A 21,549-nucleotide genomic window follows, 5' to 3' on the forward strand; every position below is an offset into this window, starting at 1 on the left:
AGACAAAAGTATTGTTCTCCAGGGCTGTGTGATGATAAGCTATTAAACACATTGCCTTACATGCATATTCTGTCTGGGTAGGTACCGAGTAACTACAAAAATGAATAAATATCTTTGGTACAGAGTAGGAAAACGGAAAACATTCTGGAGACATCTCAAGATTTTGAAAAAAAGTGTATGATTTGAGAGGTACAGGGTTCTTTGGCTTTTGCTGGCATCTGTGAAGTTAGATAGGCATCCTCTGTGTTCCTCCTAATGCAGTGATGGTGCTGTCTCCTTCCCTTAGTCCTAGGAATTAATTCTCTTGTTTAAGATGAGTTGTAGAACTTTATCCTTTCAAAATATTTTTGTATGTCATGAAAAGGCTTTAGTGCCACCTTGTGAAGCATATAGAGTGAGTATGCAAATTCTCACTTGGGAAATGAAGAAGCAGGGCATAACGAATCCACTGATGTGCTCAAATTTATACAAGTTACTGGCTAAATCCAGGCTTTCTGACTCCAGCCTGCAGGGAGACACACATGCAAGTGCATGTGCGCAAAGCACACACATATACATCAAACACATTTCCCAAACCATTCCCTCCCTTTCCCCCAAAGGGCTGCGGAGTATGGCTAAAGTAGTAAAGCTCTTGTCAAGCAAATTAGAGGTCTTAGGTTCAATCCCCAGTATGATGACTAAATAAACTGTGGGGGAAATGAGAAAAGTCCAGGGCATTTTATATATGAAGAAGCAGAATGTAATACTGTAAGGAAATTATATTGCATGACTTTCTGAAGACTTGTTGGTCAGGCAGCTAGGAATGGCTTGGAGTTATAGTTTAATCGGGATTGGAGTTAACTCAGTAGAGGAGCATTTGTCTAGCACGTAGGAGGTCTGGACTCAGTCAGGAGCACCACAAAGGTTAAAAAAAATATAAATAATTTAGATGGCTTTTGGCTTATGGGGGAAGAAGTAATTCATGACTTCCTTTCTCCAAGTAGTTTTCATTGAGTCAGTGATGCTTGAGGACCTCATGGATGTAAGGCCCGGAGCTCCTGGGACACTCCACCAGACAGGAGCTGGGGCTTCGGGAAACATCGGGCAGAGGTACCCATAAAAAATAACCCTCCACAGTAATTTTCAGATTCTAGAGCAGATGCATGTGGGCTGAAGAGCCTTCTCTGCCTGTCTGCTCCTTAAGATGTTATATAAATCTCTGGCTTTCTCCCTCCTATTAACCAGCAGTACTGTACAGCTCCATCCTCAAGTCTTCTCCCTATCCCCTTTCACCTTCCCCCTCTTTATTTGGCCACTCTCCTCTCTCCCCACATGCCACCATAATCTTCCGTTCGTCATGTTGACTTCTCTCTTATCAGGCGAACCTTATCGCACATGAACTTGGATCTATGTAGGACAGTTTTCCAAAGTTCAGTGCTTATGTGAGAAATGTGAATAAGGCACATCTAGGTTCCTTTACACATTTTTATAACACTCTCTCCTCAGTGAGCTTGACACCACCATAACACAAACCTCAGAAAGAGTTCAAGCTACTTCCTTTTTGAGGGAGCGAACACACTGGTGGGGTGACCTCCTCAGCACTCTCATACATAAGACACCACTGCCAGTGCCTTTGTTCTTCAATTGAGTATTCCATAAGCAACTCCATTTAGGAAAAGGACATGATTACATGTAAAAACTTGTGAATTGCTGAGTACAAGTTTCCTGAGTAGAAACTGTTACTGAAACAGTTGTTTAAAAATGTATTCCTGGCTTTTGTAAATAGGAGTGAGGTTTTGACCAGGGCATTTCAATCTGTGGGAGAGAGGGTTATTAAACACATACAAAACCTTAATTAAAATGATGTTTTTAGAGAGAAAAACTAGAGGGCCAGTAATAATGGAATCATCCCTGTAAATATTAATGTAGTGCCTCATCTTACAGTCCCGTGAGAAAAGTATTATTACTCCTGTTCTATGGATGAGACACAAAAGGACTATATAACATTCCTAATGCCTTGTAAATATGACATAAACTTGATCATAAAATGTCTGATGCCAGATAATATTAGTTAACATTTAAATACACACACCTTATAAAGAAGAAGGAGGATTATGCTATGCTATTTTTGCCATGCTTATGATACCATCACTTTTTAACTGCTTTCGAGAGAAGTAAAATTGAGACCAGAATTTATTATCTGCCTTGATATACTTTAAATATCTTTCAGGTAGAGGCAATGCCTTCATTATGTTTGGCACAGAGCCATTTCAAACCTCACCTCCCGAATTCCCATAAATGAATCCCAAGAAATAAAATCACTCATATCTTTCCACAAAATGGAGTTTTATTATAGTCATACATAGTTTCTCAGTGCCACAGAAAATTGCAACATGGGGACAAACACTTTTTCCATGGCTCTCTAAAGAAACATGGTGAGGTCTCTGAAGTGGGTCGTATAGGAATGTGGTGAACGGAAAAAAGAAAGGGCCAAGGGAAGAGAGGAAATTGAGGAGGGAGGCATGTGCCTCATCTGGCTCTTTTTCAGGTCTCTCAGCTCTGATAACCCTTTTCCCAAATAGGATCCCAACAAAATCTATCAGATGGGAAAGTGATTGTGCTATCAAATACACAAAGCAACATTTATTTGATAAGGAAACTGAGAGAAAGTGGGTTGGGGTTGGTTCCGACTTCTCAGCTTATCCCCAGTCTTGATGTCTGCTGACTGTTCAGGAACCAGCAGGCTACTTGGCCATCAGGGAAGGCCTGTGGTACGGGCAGGAGGGGAGCCTGAGCCATAGTCCCCACTCTCTGTCACCGTTTCATCTTCTGCTTGCTGACCTCGAGGTGACTTGAGAGCTCTCCCTGCCTCGGCTGTGCAGTCCAGAAGCCACAACTTCCTCTAGGAAACTGACAAGGAGATAGGAGATTACTTAAAGGAAAAACAAACGCATCACTAAAAATAGAGTATCTTGCTCATGCTGCTGAAGTACCTAAAAGGATACTCATGACTAAGTATGCAGGAAGTACTGGCTGGTCTGCTATGGGAGGACAGGAGAGAAGGACTAGCTGGTCTGCTATGCGCTGACAGGAGAGAAGTATGGAGAGCGCTATAGCATCCATGCCAGGACAGCCCCTGTGGGGATTCCGCAGGTGATCTTTACTTCAGTTTCAACTTTTCTAAAAAGGGGGAAAAAACTTTGCTAAAATTATACTTGAAGAACCTCCTCTGCATTTCAATAAGACTCCACATCCCTGATTGCAGAGGGAAAACATTTTATTTGCCAAACCTAATTTTGTATCCTAGGGCCATTGTGACTTTTCAAAAAGTATCTATTTGGGTACTTTGATGAGTCATTGCACAGAATGCCTAAAAAATATGGGCAATGAACATATTGGTAGTTGAAATCTAAATTTAGACTATGTTTAAAAACAAACAAAAAAGTGAATTTTCTTTTTTTAAGTGTTTTATATAAAGCTTACTTAAAAAAAAGCAGACTAAAAAATCTATGATACTAGAACCCAGTTCCCTTTGGTTAACTTCACCCTTGTGAGTCTGCACTGGAGTGGGTGGATGGGTGAACACTGCTTATCATTCCACTCTAAGGGGCTCTCAGTGAGAGACCAATAAATGAGGTATAAATAGAAAGGTACCAGGGACTCATGGTGGATAAATTCTACGGCTTCTCTTAGTTTGAACTGTTCTCAAGGGTACTTTCCCAGTTCTACAGAGGGGAAGGAAAGTGGTTAGAGAAAAGCACCCCTAGTTTTAAAAAGTCAACCTCAAAGCTCCTCCCCAGCAAAGGTACCCAAGGAGGTATGCTGAAAAGCAATATAATATAAAAAAATAAAAATATGAAATAAATATAAACAATACAAAGAATATACACATAAATATAATAACATATATTTACATATATATATATATTTACTTATACCAGTGGTACTAGAGATTGAGCTCAGGGAAATACTTGCTAGCTAGAGAAATATTGTAGGCCTTGGGCCAAGCCATGCCATTACCTTCACTTCCCAAGTATCTGGAACTACAGGCATGTGTGAACAAAAAAAGCTAGAGGAGCTGGAAGCCCACACCTATAATCCTAGCTATTCAGGAGGCTTAACTCTGAAGATTGCAGTTCAAAGTTAGCTTGGGCAGGAAAATCCCTGAGACATTTATCTCCAAGTTAAAACCAAAAAAGAGCTAGAAGTAGAGCTGTGGTACAAGTGGTAGAGTTAACTAGTCTTTTTTTTTTTTTTTTTTGCCAGTCCTGGGCCTTGAACTCAGGACCTGAGCACTGTCCCTGGCTTCTCTTTTTGCTCAAGGCTAGCACTCTGCCACTTGAGCCACAGCACCACTTCTGGCCGTTTTCTATATATGTGGTACTGAGGAATTGAACCTAGGGCTTCATGTATATCTTGCCCCTAGGCCATATTCCCACCCCTAGCACTAACTAGTCTTGAGCAAAAGAAGCTCAGGGATAGTGCATAGATCCTCAGTTCAAGTCTCAGGATGGGACTGTGCATGTACAGGAACGTGTGTGTGGCATGTGTACACACACACACAAAATAAAGGATTTTGAATCTCTTTACTACTAAGAAATGGCTCATGCCTATACTCCTAGCTACACAGGAGGGTGAGATTAGAGATCAGGGTTCAAAGACAGGGTTCCCTGGACAGGAAAGTCATGAGATCTTATCTCCAATTAGTCACCACAAAAAGAAAAAAAAAAAGAAAGAAAAAAACGCCTGCTGGTAGTTCATGGCTATAATTTTAGCTAGTCAGGAGGCTGAGATCTGAGGATCACGGTTCAAAGCTAGATTGGGCAAGAAAGCCCATGAGATTCTGATCTCCAATAAACTACTCAGAAAAGACTGGAACTCAAGTGGTAGAGTGCTAGCCCTGAGCACAAAGAGGCTTAGGGACAGTGCCCAGGCCCTGAGATCAAGCCCCAGGATTGGCACCAAAAAAGAAAAGAAAAGAAAAAACTACTTGAGGAGACAGACTCTGACTTAAACATTACACATTGTTTACATGTATTGAAATATCACATAGTATTCCATAAGGACATAAAAACTTTATGTCCTTTATGTATCACTTAAATAATTTCAAAGCAGGAGGCTCAGGAGGCTGAGCTCTGAGGATGGTGGTTGGAAGCCAGCCTGGGCAGGAAAGTCCATGAGACTCTCATCTCATCTCCAGTTAACCACCAGAACCAGAAGTGGCACAAAAGCTCAAAGTGGTAGAGTGCTAGCCAGGGACAGCATCGAAGCCCTGAGTTCAAGCCCCATGTTGGGCTAAAAGGGGGCGTGGGGGAGGCGGCAGTGACAGGGCACTCATGCTTGTAATCTTAGCTACTTAGGAGGCTGAGCTATGAGGATTGTGGTTCAGAGCTAGTGCAGGCAGACAAATCTTTGAGACATATCTTTAATTAACCAGCAAAAAGCTAGAGGTGGAGCTGTAGCTCAAGTGGAAGAGCACTAGCCTTGAGTGAAAACTGGCACCATGTATATACACAGGGAAAGAGAAAGAAAGGAAGGAAGGAAATAAGAAAGAAAGCCAACATTCCATATGAATTTCTTATATCAAAAATACCAGAGGAATCTAAAATATGAATAGATTAATAAAATAAATAAGAATTTGGGGAAGTGGTGCTGTGGGCTCAAAGTGTCCTTGAGCGAGAGCTCAGGGACAGTGCCTAGGCCCTGAGTTCAAGGCCCACACTGAGGGGAGGGGGGGAAGCCAGGTGCCAGTGGTTCACACCTGTAATCCTACCTACTCAGAAAGCTGAGAACCGAGGATCATGGTTCAAAGCCAGCCTGGGCTCTGTGAGGCTGTATCTCGAACAAACTACTTAAAAAAGGCAGAAGTGGCACTATGGCTCAAGTGGTAGATTGCCTGACTTGAGCAAAAGAAGCTCAGAGACAGCACCCAGGCCCAGAGTTCAAGCCCCAGGACTGGCAAAATAATTTTTAAAAATGGACAAAAATTCTTAAATGCAGCAACAACCTTCTAATTACAGCCTAACACTTGGCTGGGGATGTTAGGGAGGGGAGGATGGAATGTTTAATTGTAGAAGACACTAGAGAGCTCCTCTTACCGCTCCTTTCAACTCCCACTGCTTACAGCTTTCAGCCACAGCTATGCTTTACTCCTCTGCTTTTTTGTTTTGTTTTTGTGCCTACCCTGGGGCCGGGGTGTTGTCCTTGAGCTAGCTCAAGGCTGGCTAGCATTCTACCACTTGAGCCAGAGCTCAACTTAGAGCTTTTTTTTGGGTGGGGGGTAGTTTATTGGAGCTAAGAGTCTCATGGACTTTCCTGCCCTGACCTCAGCCTCCTGAGTAGCTAGGATTACAGGCATAAGCCACCTCACCCAGCTGAACTATGCATCTTAAAAAACCTATCTGTTTTTTAAAAGTGTCTGTACTCTTTATTTTGTATATAAGTTTATCTGATTTGGGGAAGGGAAGGGGGAATCACAGAAATGGGACAAAGGGTGAACCAATTCAACAGTGATACTTACTAGACACTATGTTGGAAATGAATTTTGAAACATGGGGGGAACATGAAGGAGGGAGGGTAAGACTGTTCAAAAAGAAATGTACTCATTACCTTGCTTATGTAACTGTGACCACTATGTACATCACCTTTACAATAAAATTTAAATTAAAAACAATAAAATCCATCTCTTACAGCACCACTCTTCTGAGAAACTACCTTCCCCTCAAGCTGCCAACTAGCTTGTCAGTAGCTTACACTGTGTTGTAACCTGTCTAGGAAGTTTTTGTTGTTGTTGTTGGTGATGGTTGTGGGGCTTGAATGCTGGGCCTGGGCGCTGTCTCAGAGCTCTTCAGCTCAGGGCTATTGCTTTACCACTGTGAGCCACAGCAACACTTAGGAGTTTCTGGTGGTTAACTGGAGATAAGTGCACCTCATGGACGTACTCACTGGGCTGGCTTTGAACCATTCTCATCAGATCTCAGCCTCCTGAGTAGTTAGGATTACAGGTGTGAGCCATTGATGCCCAGCTCTAGGAAGTTTTTGAGAGCACAAAGTAATACACAATACTTCCTCCTTGAAAACAGCATATATAAACCTCAAGTCTGAACCCTCTCCCCATTCCTCTTTCCAGAGACAACAATTTGATCAACAAATATTTACTGAGTATCTACTTTGTGCTAGAAGCTGTGAATAGGCCATTAAGAAAGTAAGCAGGGGCTGGGAATATGGCCTAGTGGTAAAGTGCTCATCTCATATACATAAAGCCCTGGGTTCGATTCTTCAGCACCACATATATAGAAAAAGCCAGAAGTGGCGCTGTGGCTCAAGTGGCAGAGTGCTAGCCTTGAGCAAAAAAAGCAGCTTAGGGACAGTGTCCAGGTTCTGAGTTCAAGCCCCAGGACTGGCAAAAAAAAAAAAAAAAAAAAAAAAAGGAAAGTAAACAGACTCTGCTCTTATGGAATTTATATTCAAATGGGGAGTGAGCAAGATAAAATTAGTTAGTAGGTAAGTATTAGTGAGGTAAAAACGTTCCCATCTTAGAAATTAAGGCACAGAGAGGTCTTCATGTTTGGAAATTACATTGTTGGGATAAAAGGCCAGGTATCATGTTTTCTTAACTATGATGTCATACTGCCTCCCTATAATATGAAGTAAATGCTGTGCAGAAAAATAAAACAGACTTAAAGAACTGGAGATGTTAGTGTAAGACTTTTAAATGCAATTTTCCGGGAAGGGCTTCAGTGAGAAGTAATGTTTGAGATAAGACCTGAAAGAAGTGTCAGAGCTTTTATCTTAGGGAAGGAGGGAAAGGCATCGAGGACCTGTGGGTTCAAGGAATGGAAATGGGGCAGCTATGGCCACAAGAAAGATGATTGGAGATTACACAGGTGACAGCTGAAAATGAAGATGAGATATGTAAAGCTGCTAGTCAGGATTTCAATTTTTACTTTGGGTAAAGATGAGGGATATCTGTAGAGTGCCGCACAGCTTGTGACATAGCCTGAATTACACATTTTCTTTCTGTTTTGGTGGTACTAGGGTTTGAACTGCAGGCATTAGACTTGCTGGGCAAGCACTCCACCACTTTCAGCTACAATTCCAGCCCCCCATCCCTTTTTTTGCCAGTCCTGGGGTTTGAACTCAGGGCCTGAGCGCTGTCCCTGGCTTCCTTTTGCTCAAGGCTAGCACTCTACCACTTGAGCCACAGCGCCACTTCTGGCTTTTTCTCTTTATGTGGTGCTAAGGAATTGAACCCAGGGCACTCTACCACTAGGCCATATTCCTAGCACAATTCCAGCCCTTTTTTGCTTTAGTTTATCAATGGCACCTGACCGGACATTAGATTCCAGAAAGGCTGATGGAAATTCCTGATATTACTGATGAGTAGACTGTAAATATGAGAGAAAGAGGGGAAAACATCAAGGTTTTTGATTTAACACAAAGAATGGATGTGATACTGAAATGGAAAGACTAGGGGAAGATTATATTTAGGAAGATGTGCATATACACACACAGACAAATACATGTGGTGCTAGAGATTAAATTCAGGGTCTTGAGCATGCTACGCCCTTAACTACACAAGATTTTTTTTTTTTTCCGGCCAGTCCTGGGGCTTGAACTCAGGGCCTGGGCACTGTCCCTGGCTTCTTTTGGCTCAAGGCTAGCACTCTACCACTGAGTCACTGTGCCACTTCCGGCTTTTTCTGTTTATGTGGTACTGAAGAATTGAACCCAGGGCTTCATGCATAAGGCAAGCATTCTATCGGTAAACCACATTCCCAGCCCCCACAAGCTTGTTTTTGATCATGTTAAGTGTGAATGTTTATTAGACATTCAAGTATAAATACCAAGTAGACTGAACACAAGTCTGAAGTTTGGGGCAGAAGTTCAGATTGGAAACAGGGTTTGAGGTTGGGGGTTGGTGATTTTTCTCCTAGGGGAAATGTGGCCATGTCTAGAGCCAGTTTAGCTATCATAACTGGGGCTTGCTACTGGCAGCTAGTGGGTAGAAGCCAGGGCTTCGGTTGAACATCCTACAATACAAAAGATAGCCTCCCACAGCAAAGATTTTCTGGCCCCCAATACAAATAATGTTAAGGTTTTAAAAAAGAGCTCTGGACTAGAGTCAGCAGTGGAGCTGGAGAATTTAAAATAGCCAGGAAACCAGAGAGGTTTGCCAAGGGAATGGGTGTAAAGATAAAGGGAGATGGTCTAACGACCAAGTCCTAGGGATTCTTTAAAAAAAAAAAAAGGAGAAAGGAGAAGAGAGAGAAATAATGCCAATGAGGGAGAAAGCAGGAACATATACTTCCTGAGGGTTGAAAAACATTTTAGGGGAAAGGGTTTGGCTTAGGGGCAGAACACTTGCTTAGCGCATGTGAGACTGGGGTCTGTTGCCATCACTGCAGAAGAAAAAAGTTTCAAAGTGAAGGAACTGATTGTGTTAACTGCTGCTTACAGGTCAAATAAAACGAGCATTCAAAGTCGATCCTGGGATTAGCTGAGCAGAAATCTCTGGAGTTCATAACGGGGGCACTTTGAGGAGTAACGTGGGTTTCACCAAGTATTCAAGGGAGGAACAGGAGATGATGCGTGTAAACAACTCTTAGAGAATTTTGCTATACAGACAAGAGGGACAGAAGGGATGGAGGTATAGTTTAGTATAGTTTAGAAGAGAGAGGGGGGAGTGGAGGAAAGGAGAAGAAGAAGGGGAGGAAGGAGGGACAGGTTGAAAGAGAAGAAAGGGACAGAAGGAGGAAAGACAAGGAAGAGAGAGGCAGGAAAGGAGGGAGGGAGGGAGGAAGAAAGAAAGAAAAGGGAGAAAATAGATTTTATTTTTTTTGCCAGTCCTGGAGCTTGAACTCAGGACCTGAGCACTGTCCCTGGCTTCTTTTTCCTCAAGGCTAGCACTCTACTGTGCCACTTCTGGTTTTTTCTGTTTATGTGGTGCGGAGGAATCGAACCCAGGGCTTCATGCATGCTAGGCAAACACTGTACTACTAAGCCACATTCCCAGCCTGAGAGAATAGATTTTTAAGAATAGGAAAAATTTGCAGCACGGAGGAAAATAGAAAAACAAAAACCAAAGCAAAATACAACAAGAAAACCAATACGAGCCCTTGGTCCTGTGTTTTGTCCATGAAGAAGACACAGGACAAAAAAGCCAACAGTGCGATTCTGCACGCATCCACCACTGCGCATGCATGCTTTGTTGGAGAACCGTGAAGAGGAAGGAGGAAATTAGGCCCAGAGCCCATAGGACTGCAGACAGACTCCTCAGGGAAAGACGTGCCCACACATCAGTCACACAGAGGCCTAAAGGAGGTTATCATCTGAGAATAAAAACATCTATAAATGTGCATTCTTACCACGCAGCACAGTCAAGACAACATCAATTTGTCAGAACAACTACACTACAAGGGTAGAATGTGGCCATTATAAGAAGAAAAAAAAAAAAAGAAACAAGGCTTAAATAACACAGCCATAACAACCACAGAGCTAAAGACACTTTGTAAGTCTTTAATTATAGAGGTGCTGCTGGCTTTAGGGGCCTTAAAGGGAACATTTTAAGAGAGCACAAATGGAAATGAAATTACTAACAGTTTTTCTTCTCACAGACCATAATGGTCATTTGGCATCTGGACTACCATCATAGTACCTTCACTATCTTGGTGTATTTCCTCGAGGGATTATATGATTTTTGCCACTGAATTATGTGAAAGTGAGGGGAAAAGACAACTGATTTGTATGTAAGAGCCATGGCAGAGGTGGTAAGGATGAGGATCCAGTCTTTTCAGCTTCACTTCCTCCAAATCTACTATCGTAATAGCAGCAGCAGCAATAGTAAGTGGCATCTACTGGGGGTTTATCATGGGCCCGATCTCCTCTCAGCATGTTGCAAATCATCTACTCATCACAACAGTGGGATAAAGCTGTTAGTCTCTCCATTTTACTGCTGAGAAAGCTGAGGCTAAATAATTTGCTTAGGGTTCTACAAGTGGACATGTGTCAAAAGTGGAATTTAAACAAAGTAGTCTGGTAATGACACATGCCCTTACCAGACCAAAGGATACCAAAAGTTGACTTATAAATAACAGGATCTATTTAAGGCCATAAGTTCTAATGATAATTCCTGTGAAAGGATCTATGTCCTGAAGGATGTTTTGGGGAATAGAGTTTGGGCAGAGGAATGACAGCTCAGTATTGTACTAAGGACAATCAATTAGACAGCTTACTATATAAACAATTCCAGTGCAATAAAATCAATATTTTTGGTGGTACAGAAAAAAAAAGCCATGGTTGTGCATATGCTAGGGAATTGCTCTACCATTTTTATGATTTCTTTTTTTTTTTTAAAAGAAGGCTATTTTATTTTATTTATTTATTATTATTTTTTTTAAGCCAGTCCTGGGCCTTGGACTCAGGGCCTGAGCACTGTCCCTGGCTTCTTCTTGCTCAAGGCTAGCACTCTGCCACTTGAGCCACAGCGCCACTTCTGGCCATTTTCTGTATATGTGGTGCTGGGGAATCGAACCCAGGGCCTCATGTATACGAGGCAAGCACTCTTGCCACTAGGCCATATCCCCAGCCCCATTTTTATGATTTCTTAAAATTGTTAAAGCATTTCAATATTTTTTCCTGATAAAAAAACAGGTCAGGGCTGGGGACATGACTTAAGTGGGAGAGCAACTGCCTAGTAAGTGCAAAGTCTAGTTCTATCTAAAAACAAAACCCAAAGTTAAACAAAACCAAACAAATGTAGATGATACAAGTAATAACCAAGTATATTGGTTGCTTTTTCTTAGTATTAGTATTTTTTAGCATTGCTATTATTTTTTAGTATTAGATGTTTGAGATTTTCCTTCCATTTTAAACTTCTTGTGTGTGTATACGTGTATGTGTGTGTGTGTGCATGTGTTCACACGAGTGCTGGTTACTGGGGCTTGAATTTTTTTTTTTTTGCCAGTCCTGGGCCTTGAATTCCGAGCCTGAGCACTGTCCTTCGCTTCTTTTTGCTCAAGGCTAGCACTCTGCCACTTGAGCCACAGCACCACTTTGGGCCATTTTCTATATATGTAGTGCTGAGGAATCGAACCCAGGGCTTCATGTATATGAGGTGAGCACTCTTGCCACTAGGCCATATTCCCAGCCCCTGGGGCTTGAATTTTTAATTTAGGGCTTAAACATGCTGTCCCTGAGTTTTTTTGTTTTGTTTGTTTGTTTTTGGCTCAGGGCTAGAGCTCTAACACTTGAGCCACAGATCCACTTCCAACTTTTTTGGTGATTAACTGGAGGTAAGAGTCTCATAAACTTTCCTGCCTGGGCTGGCTTTGAACTAGGATCCTCAGATCTCAGCCTCCTGAGGAGGCCTAAGTTGGTGCCTGGCCCATTTAAAACTCTTTATCTTTTACCTAATAAATCTGGAAAGAAATATATAAACACTGTATTGGATCTTACATAGTACATAAAAAGGTAGATCTTATAAACTGTGAACGAGAATAATATTCCCCTATAATATTTTCCCATAACAACATTCTGAGGGCAAGAAACAGAAGCTCATTTATTCCCTGGCATTGGAGATGTAGGTAGTGTCAATCACTGAACTAGTGTAAGAAAATAAGTGCCTGGGACCTGAAACTGGAAAGCTGCTTGGAAACCAGGCAGCATTTACTTCTGACTCTCTTCTCTCACTCTTTCTCTCCCTCTCTCTCATTCATTTGTTTCTTCTTTAAGCATCACACTATAAGTCTGTATCTTTTTTGCCTATATCTGGGTTGAAGTAAACTTCTTTTAAATCAACCCTCCCCATACAAACAGCTGATTTTAAAGTTTACTTTTAAGAATCAGCAGCAACTAGGGGGCTGAGAATATAGCCTAGTAAGTGGTAGAGTGCTTGCCTCGTATACATGAAGCCCTGGGTTCAATTCCTCAGCACCACATACATAGAAAAAGCCAGAAGTGGCACTGTGGCTCAAGTGGTAGAGTGCTAGCCTTGAGCAAAAAGAAGCCAGGGACAGTGCTCAGGCAGAGTGCAAGTCCCAGGACTGGCAAAAACAAAAACAAAAACAAAAAACCACAAAACAAAACAAAAAAGAATCAGCAGCAACTAACCATCCTGTTGGCAAAGGCATGGTATGAAGGATGAATGCACTTTCAGTTGATTATGCTATAATAAATGCATAATAAAGCTCTTTTAGCTGGCAATTTAATAGTTTAAAATCTTAAAAAATATTTATATCCTCTGATGCAATAGTTTCATTATAATATTGCTAGCATGAAATTTGGAACTTGTTTTGTTTTGTTTTGTTTTTTTTGGCCAGTCCTGGGGCTTGGACTCAGGGCCTGAGCACTGTCCCTGGCTTCTTTTTTTGCTCAAGGCTAGCACTCTGCCACTTGAGCCACAGCGCCACTTCTGGCCATTTTCTGTATATGTGGTGCTGGGGAATCGAACCCAGGGCCTCATGTATATGAGGCAGGCACTCTTGCCACTAGGCCATATCCCCAGCCCCGAAATTTGGAACTTGAATTCCAGCGTTGCACTTCCTAGTTATATAACCTAAGGTAAATTGCTTAATATCTCTAAGTTTTATTTATTTATTTATTTATTTTTCGCTACTCCTGGGCCTTGGACTTCGGGCCTGATCACTGTCCCTGGCTTCTTTTTGCTCAAGGCTAGCACTCTACCACTTGAGCCACAGCACCACTTCTGGCTGTTTTCTATATATGTGGTGCTGAGGAATCAAACCCAGGGCTTCATGTATATGAGGCAAGCACTCTTGCCACCAGGCCATATTCCCAGCTCCTAAGTTCTAGCTTTTTGTTAAGCAACATTATAGACTGTTTACAAGAGTGAAAATTGCGAATACTTAATATCAGACAGTATTTGCTTTATTGTTGTATGTACAGTCTCAAGATAGCTCCTAAAATATAGTAAGTAGGCAATAACTATTAACTGAATGAACAACAAAAACAACTCCAAAGGACTGTATAAATAAATTGTGGAACAACCAAACAGCCAAATGTGATTTTGCTATTAAAGCAATATAAATAAAGTATTTTCATTAAAAGCACATGTACAGTTATTTCCTTTTATTTAAAAGTAGCTGGGTATTGTGCTGAGTGCCCATAATCCCAGCATTTAAGAGACTGAGACAGGCAAATCAAGCCTAGGCTAGCTTGGACAACACAGTGAGACCATCTAAGAAAACCCAAAATCAAAAAGACAAAAAAAGAAAGAAAGAAAGGGTATACATTCATGGGAACATCTAAATGACTGAATCAGGATGCTGACACAATTCTCAATGGTAGGATGGTAGCAGTATGATATTTTCATTATCTTCTTTTTGTTTCAATGTACTTAATTTTTTCCCAATGAGTAGGGTTACAGTTTTATAATGGAAAACTTCTTTCTTTTTGCCAGTCCTGGGGCTTGAACTCAGGGCCTATATGCTGTCTGTTTGCTTCTTTTGATCAAGGCTAGTGCTCTACCACTTGAGGCACCATGCTACTTCTGGCTTTTTCTGAATAGTCAGTTGGAGATAAGAGTCTTACAGACTTTTCTGACTTAGATGGCTTCAAACTGCCATCCTTAGATCTCAGCCTCCTGAGTAACTAGGATAATAGGTATGAGCCAATGGTGCCTGGTATGGAAAACTACTTTTATTTATTTATTTGCTCGTCCTGGGTCTTGGACTCAGGGCCTGAGCACTGTTCCTGGCTTCTTTTTGCTCAAGGCTAGCACTCTGCCACTTGAACCACAGCGCCACTTCTGGCTTTTTCTATATATGTGGTGCTGAGGAATTGAACCCAGGGCTGCATGTACAGGAGGCAAGCATTCTTGCCTCTAGGCCATATTCCCAGCCTGGAAAGCTACTTTTAATTTTAAAAAATGTTAGCGTGCGGGCTGGGGATATGGCCTAGTGGCAAGAGTGCTTGCCTTGTATACATGAGGCCCTGGGTTCAATTCCCTAGCACCACATATACAGAAAACGGCCAGAAGTGGCGCTATGGCTCAAGTGGCAGAGTGCTAGCCTTGAGCAAGAAGAAGCCAGGGACAGTGCTCAGGCCCTGAGTCCAAGGCCCAGGACTGGCCACTAAAAAAAAATAAAAAATGTTAGCGTGCAAAAAGAAATTTGAATCAGATAATATTTAAGTCCTGTGTTTTAATTCAATTTTAAAAGAAGGATCTGATTAGAGTTATTTATGTCTGTTAGACATTAGTATCTGACAGGTATAGAACATATCTTCTTTGTTTTTTTTTTTTTTTGGCCAGTCCTGGGGCTTGAACTCAGGGCCTGGGCACTGTCCCTGGCTTCTTGTTGCTCTAGGCTAGCACTCTACCATTTGAGCCACAGCTCCACTACCGGCCTTTTCTGCATATGTGGTGCTGAGGAATCAAACTCAGGGCTTCATGCATGCTAGGCAAGCACTCTACCACTAGGCCACATTCCCAGCCCAGAATCTTCCCATATCTTCTTTCTAGCACCTTGAACAGAACCTCACACATGAAATAAGCTCTAAATAAATGCTTGTCAGTGGCAGATAATAGCTCCATTATGACTTCTGTAATAGTGTCTAGTACTTTGGTCGCAGGAGAAAAGCAAATCCCCACAGAAAATCTCTACAAAGAAGTTGATGGTTTCAAAACTGATCTTAAAATGCCCAATAGTGAAGAAGAGTGCTTTTGGATTCCTTCCTCTTTGAAATGCAAATTCTGTTATAGTATCCTAATTTTTCTGTAAATAATTCAGAGATAGATCCAACTTGTGGTTACAGGAGAAGATCCGAGTTTCTAATGTTACTTCTTTAGGTAGAAATCTATAATGTACCTGTTGAGAACACGAGTCAGCCTCTTCCCAGCTTCTAATGTACTCAGCTGTGTTTTAAGCCCTTACTACCTACCACTAATTCGATTGATGATTTTTAATCAAAAGTAATACTATTCTTAACTATCTTGGAATGACAAGAAATTAATAACTAAATGATTCCTCACTTTTGAATGATTATTTTCTCCTGTTTTGGTTTGCAATATTTCTCTATTTTGCCTGTCTTTCTAAATAACATCTAAAAGCAAAGAATTACATTAAAAATCACAGCGAGGGGGCTGGGAGTATGGCCTAGTGACAAAAGTGCTTGCCTCACATACATGAAACTCTTGGTTCAATTCCCCAGCACCACATATGTAGAAAATGGCCAGAAGTGGCGCTGTGGCTCAAGTGGTAGAGTGCTAGCCTTGAGCAAAAAGAAGCCAAGGACAGTGCTCAGGCCCTGAGTTCAAGGCCCAGGACTAGCCAAAAAAAACAACCAAAACATCACAGCGAGGTAAATCTTTCTAAAAAAGTTATTTTATTAGAGTGTGCAGACTAGAAACAAATTGTGTCTGGTTCTAGCTTAAACATGTATTAGCCTTATGACTTTGGGAAAGGTGTATAACCTCTTATTTTTCTTGTTGGTGGTGATGATCCTGACGTTTGTATCAGAGCTTTATGCTCATGCGACAGGTGATTACCACTTCAGCCATCCTTCCAGCCCTTGTTTAAACTCTTTCGTACTTCAATACGATGATGTTGATGTACTATTAAAAATAACATTGGGCCAGGCACTGGTGGATTTTTCATGTAATCCTAGCTACTCAGGAGACAGATCTGAGATCTACAGTTCAAAGCCAGCCTGTGCAAGAAAGTCTGTGAGATTCTTATCTCCAATTAACCACCTAAAGGCTGGAAGTTGAACTGTGGCTCAAAGTGGTAGAGTGCTAGCCTTGAACAAAAAGAGCACAGGAACTATGCTCCAATACCAACCAAAAAAAAAAAAAGCTCATAGACAATGTCCAGACCCTGAGCCCAAGGACTAACATATTCAAAAAACAAAACAAAAACTGTATGTACAGCGTGATTGGAATCATGTTTATATATAAAACATTAATTTATAATCTTTAGGAAAAATATTATCAGCAGTTATCTTTAGTATTATGATGAATGATGTTTTTCTTTTTTGTCAGGAGTAGGGATTGAACTGTGGACCTGGGTGCTGTCCCTGAGCTCTTTCAGGTCAAGGCTAGTGCTCTACCACTTGAGCCACAGCACCACTTCTGGTTTTCTGGTGGTTAACTGGCGGTAAGAGTCTCATGGACTTTCCTGCCTGGGCTAGCTTTGAACCATGATCCTCAGATCTCAGCCTCTTGAGTGGCTAGGATTATAAGCATGAGCCACTGGCAACTGGCTCTGATTTTATTTATTTATTTATTTTTATTATTATTTTTTTTTTTTGGCCAGTCCTGGGCCTTGGACTCAGGGCCTGAGCACTGTCCCTGGCTTCTTCCCGCTCAAGGCTAGCACTCTGCCACTTGAGCCACAGCGCCGCTTCTGGCCGTTTTCTGTATATGTGGTGCTGGGGAATCGAACCTAGGGCCTCGTGTATCCGAGGCAGGCACTCTTGCCACTAGGCTATATCCCCAGCCCTCTGATTTTATTTTTATACATATTTACTAATTTGATTTTTATAGTGAGCATAAATCAACTAGTTGGAGAGAATACTTTGTTTGCCTACATTATGTGCCTTTGTCAGTTAGGGAAAGTAACTGAAAAATGAGATCATTAATTATTTTGTTGAATTGAACCTAATTGAACCTAATTCAATATGTCTCTGTGTGCGTGTGTGTATTTGCTAGCCTTGAACTCAGGGCCTGGGCAATGTTCCTGAGCTTGTTTTGCTTAAAGCTAGTACCACGTGAGCCAGTACCACTTCTGGCTTTTTCTGAGTTATTCACTGGAGATAGGATTCTCAGGACTATCCTGCCTGGGCTGGCTTCAAACCATGATCTCAACCTCCTGAATAGCTAGGATTGCAGATGTGCAGTAACTGTTACTGACTTGAAAGGAATCTGTCAGTAAGAGGATTGTTGACTTGAGTCTTATCCTCTAGCAGGATGCACTACTGGAAATTAGATTTGGCATGGCTGGCTAATAAATGCACCTATCCTCCTCACTTTTCCCCTCCATTGCAGTCCTGAATCCTATAAAGACAGTGACTTTATTCTATCAGGAGAACCATTTCATCTTTGATGGATCAGGTTCTTGGCCTCTCAGCTCACACAACTAACTTAAAGTGTCGATTGCTGCCAGCAAGGACTAGAACTCTTTAATATAAATTGACTTGTGAAGTGATAAGGCAGGACAGCTGAAAATCCAGTTTATTGTAAGAAAGTAGATACAGTTTAACTGCATCTAGAAACTTGCTATTTTTTTTTTAAAACTATTTTTTTGTCTTTTCTTTTTTGGTAATGGGGATAGAACCTAGGATGTCATTCTTGCGCTTCCCCTTATCCTCCCAAGGACATTTAAATGAACAAATGGGACAAAAAGAAAACCAAAATAGACAAAAAGGACAAAACCTCTTGTTTTCATTTCCTGGAGTTCATTTTGATAAATATTATTTTGTATGATTGGATGCACATAGGCATTGTGCCTTTCTATTCTTCTCCTGAGAGTATCTTCCTTTGCTCTCACTGTGTGTGAATGCCTAGAGTCTTGTATAATTTATTATGTCCTGGTGTATTTTAGATGTAGCTTTTACATATGAGAGGGCTCGGCTTACCTCACTTAACATCATTTGTTCTAGGTCCATCCATTTCCCTTCAAATGACATAATATTGGGGCTGGGGATATGGCCTAGTGGTGAAGAGTGCTTGTCTTCTATACATGAGGCCCTGGGTTCAATTCCCCAGCACCACATATACAGAAAACAGCCAGAAGTGGTGCTGTAGCTCAAGTGGCAGAGTGTTAGCCTTGAGCAAAAAAAGAAGCCAGGGACAATGCTCAGGCCCTGAGTCCAAGCCCCAGGACTGGCCAAAAAAAAAAAAAAAAAAAAAAAAAACCAACCAAAAAAACACAATATTGTTTCAAATGGCTGTGTAAAATTCTATTGTATATAAGTATCACAGTTTTTGGATCCACACATCTGTTGTGGGGCATCTGGGCTATTTCCACAACTTGGCTATTGTGACACACACACACATACACACATATACACATACACACACAAGAACTGTGTAGGAATGTTAGAGGAGATGTGAAGAAAAAGGAACCCTACTGCACAGTTGGTGGGGATATAAACTAGTACAACCACTCTGAAGAACAGTCTGGAGGAAGTTCAAAAAAAAAAAAAAAGAAAGAAGGAAAGAAAGAAAGAACGAACGAACTAAACATAGGCCTGCCCTAGGAACCAGCCATACCAGTCCTGGGCATCTACCTTGAACATCATGAGCCAGGATATGATACGGACACCTGCACATCCAAGTTCATTGCCACACTATTCACAATAGCCAAGATATGGAAACAGACCAGATGCCCCATAATAGATGAGTGAGTGGATCTCAAAAATGTGGTACCAATATACAATGAAATCTTACACAGTCATTAGAAAAAAATAAAATAATGTCATTTGCAGGGAAATGGATGGAACTAGAACAAATCATGTTAAATGAGGTAAGCCAAGATCAGAGAGATAAACGGCACATGTTCTCTTTGATATGCAGAAATTAGATCTAAAATACACTGAGACATGATAAATTATACAGGATCCTAGATACTCACACACAGTGAGACCAAAAGAGGATACCTTAGGAGAAACACAAAGGTGCAATGCCTACGTGTCTTTTCATATTTATATAAATATAAATATAAATATATATACATATACTGAAACAAACTCTAAGATATGGAAACAAGAGACTTCTTTTTTTCTCCCCTTTCTTTTTTTAGGTTTAGTTTTTGATGATTCTGTCTTACATATGGTGTATTCAAGAGCACATCTTCGGGAGAGTGAGAGTACAGAACTTGAGGAAAAAAGGGTAGAAAAGTGCAGCAGAGGAGCTCACTAGACATTGATGAAAGTGAGCTATACAACATGTGGGTAGAGATGAGAAGGAGGCACTGGGAGAGAGTGAGGGAAAGGAAGACACTGTAGGAAAGGAAATGTACTCATTACCTGATCCATGTAATTGTAATCCTTTTGTATATCACCTCCATCATAACAATAAAGTAAATTAATAAAAAAGAAAAAGAGTTGTGTAGGGCTGTGGGCAGAGCCCTCAGCTAGCCCTATGTTCAATCCTAGAACTGTGAAAGTAAACAAAAAAGACAAAAACCAAATCAGTGTGTACCCAAGCATGGTGAAGTAATGCACACTGGTAAGTCAGCTAAGGCCTATGAGGCAGGAGCACTGCTTGAACTCAGGAGTTTGGGGCCAGCCTGAGCAATAAGGTGAGACAATGTCTCATAAGCAAACAAACAAACAAATAGTAAATGTACTGAGTAGGTTAGTAATACCAAAAGTATCCTGCATGCATCATGAAAATTGAGTCTGCTTAAAATTATTTAAGCCTTTACAATACCTGATCTCTGAGATTTAAGTAGCATTTTAATGGTAAATTTCACTACTTTTTGGTTACAGGTTATAAATTTATAAAAGTAAACTAAAAATCTAATAATGGCCAGGCTGGGAATATGGCCTAGTGGTAGGGTGCTTGCCTCGTATACATGAAGCCCTGGGTTCGATTCCTCAGCACCACATATATAGAAAAGGCCAGAAGGGGCGCTGTGGCTCAAGTGGTAGAATCCTAGCCTTAAGAAAAAAAAAAAAAGCCAGGGATAGTGCTTAGGCCCTAAGTTCAAGCCCCAGGCTGGCAAAAAAAAAAAAATCTAATAATGGATCATTTATGTTCTGCAGGCATTCATTTTTTTCCTGTTTGGTGGTTACCATAGCAACTTCCTCTTTCTAAAAGTTTCTTGGTCAGGCACTGGTATACAATCCCATCCAAGACTTTATTGACTCCTTTCTTGTAAGTTAGCCACTCAAATGTAAACAGCTTAGCATGCAGTTAGGTCAGATAACAGAATACTGAGGCAGGCTGCAGTCAGACGATCTGGTAGAAAGCTATTGTAGGGCTGCCTTACTTCTTAATTTTACATAAGAGATTATTTGCTCAGTAACTTAGGGACACCAATTTAAAGAAAAATGTAGATGTATGATTTTTACTTCTCTCCTTTATTTAGAAAATCAAGTAAAATTTTACTCATAGTACTGCTAGTCAAACACATCTGAGAACAAGCATTCTTCAAAAGATAAATGTATTACATGACAAATATATATTAAAATCTTTGTCAATTTGTCTTTGGTGCCTAAATTTGACTTATCTTTGAGATAATTTTAGATTTCTGACATTCCAAATTAAAGGGAAGATTAACATCTTAGACACTGGCTATGGGAGCTTCAACATTAACTCTAATAAGACACAACGGTTGTTTAAAGGTCACTGAGTCCTTTTGAATACTGCTATTAGAGTCTATTTAAAAACATGCGATTATCTACCTAAATATACTTGTGAGACTCATTTGGATCAAGAGGATAAAATCCTATATTGCTATCAAAAAGCAATAATAAAACCTTTTGAACCTAAATTATTCAGTATTATTTAGAGAGCAATATAGTATCAAGCATTCATATAATACCTTTTTGTGTATGTGTTTGACAAGAGTTTACATGTATCCTAAGTTGGCCTGAAATTTTCTA

The 21,549-nt window shown here is 40.8% G+C and overlaps 1 protein-coding gene across 1 annotated transcript in view; it reads right to left on the reverse strand.

Moving 5' to 3' along the window:
• Nucleotides 1-2,306: 2,306 nt before the first annotated feature.
• Nucleotides 2,307-21,549, reverse strand: part of Vps45 (vacuolar protein sorting 45 homolog) — a 52,670-nt gene continuing 33,427 nt past the window's right edge. Inside the window, exon 15 of the mRNA XM_048356433.1 lies at nucleotides 2,307-2,889. Within this exon, the coding sequence (XP_048212390.1) occupies nucleotides 2,802-2,889 (88 nt within the window). The 3' untranslated portion in view covers nucleotides 2,307-2,801. The remainder of the gene's footprint in view (nucleotides 2,890-21,549) is intronic.

This window comes from Perognathus longimembris, chromosome 11 (assembly GCF_023159225.1).
Source record: "Perognathus longimembris pacificus isolate PPM17 chromosome 11, ASM2315922v1, whole genome shotgun sequence".
In the NCBI taxonomy this organism is placed as follows: Eukaryota; Metazoa; Chordata; class Mammalia; order Rodentia; family Heteromyidae; genus Perognathus; species Perognathus longimembris.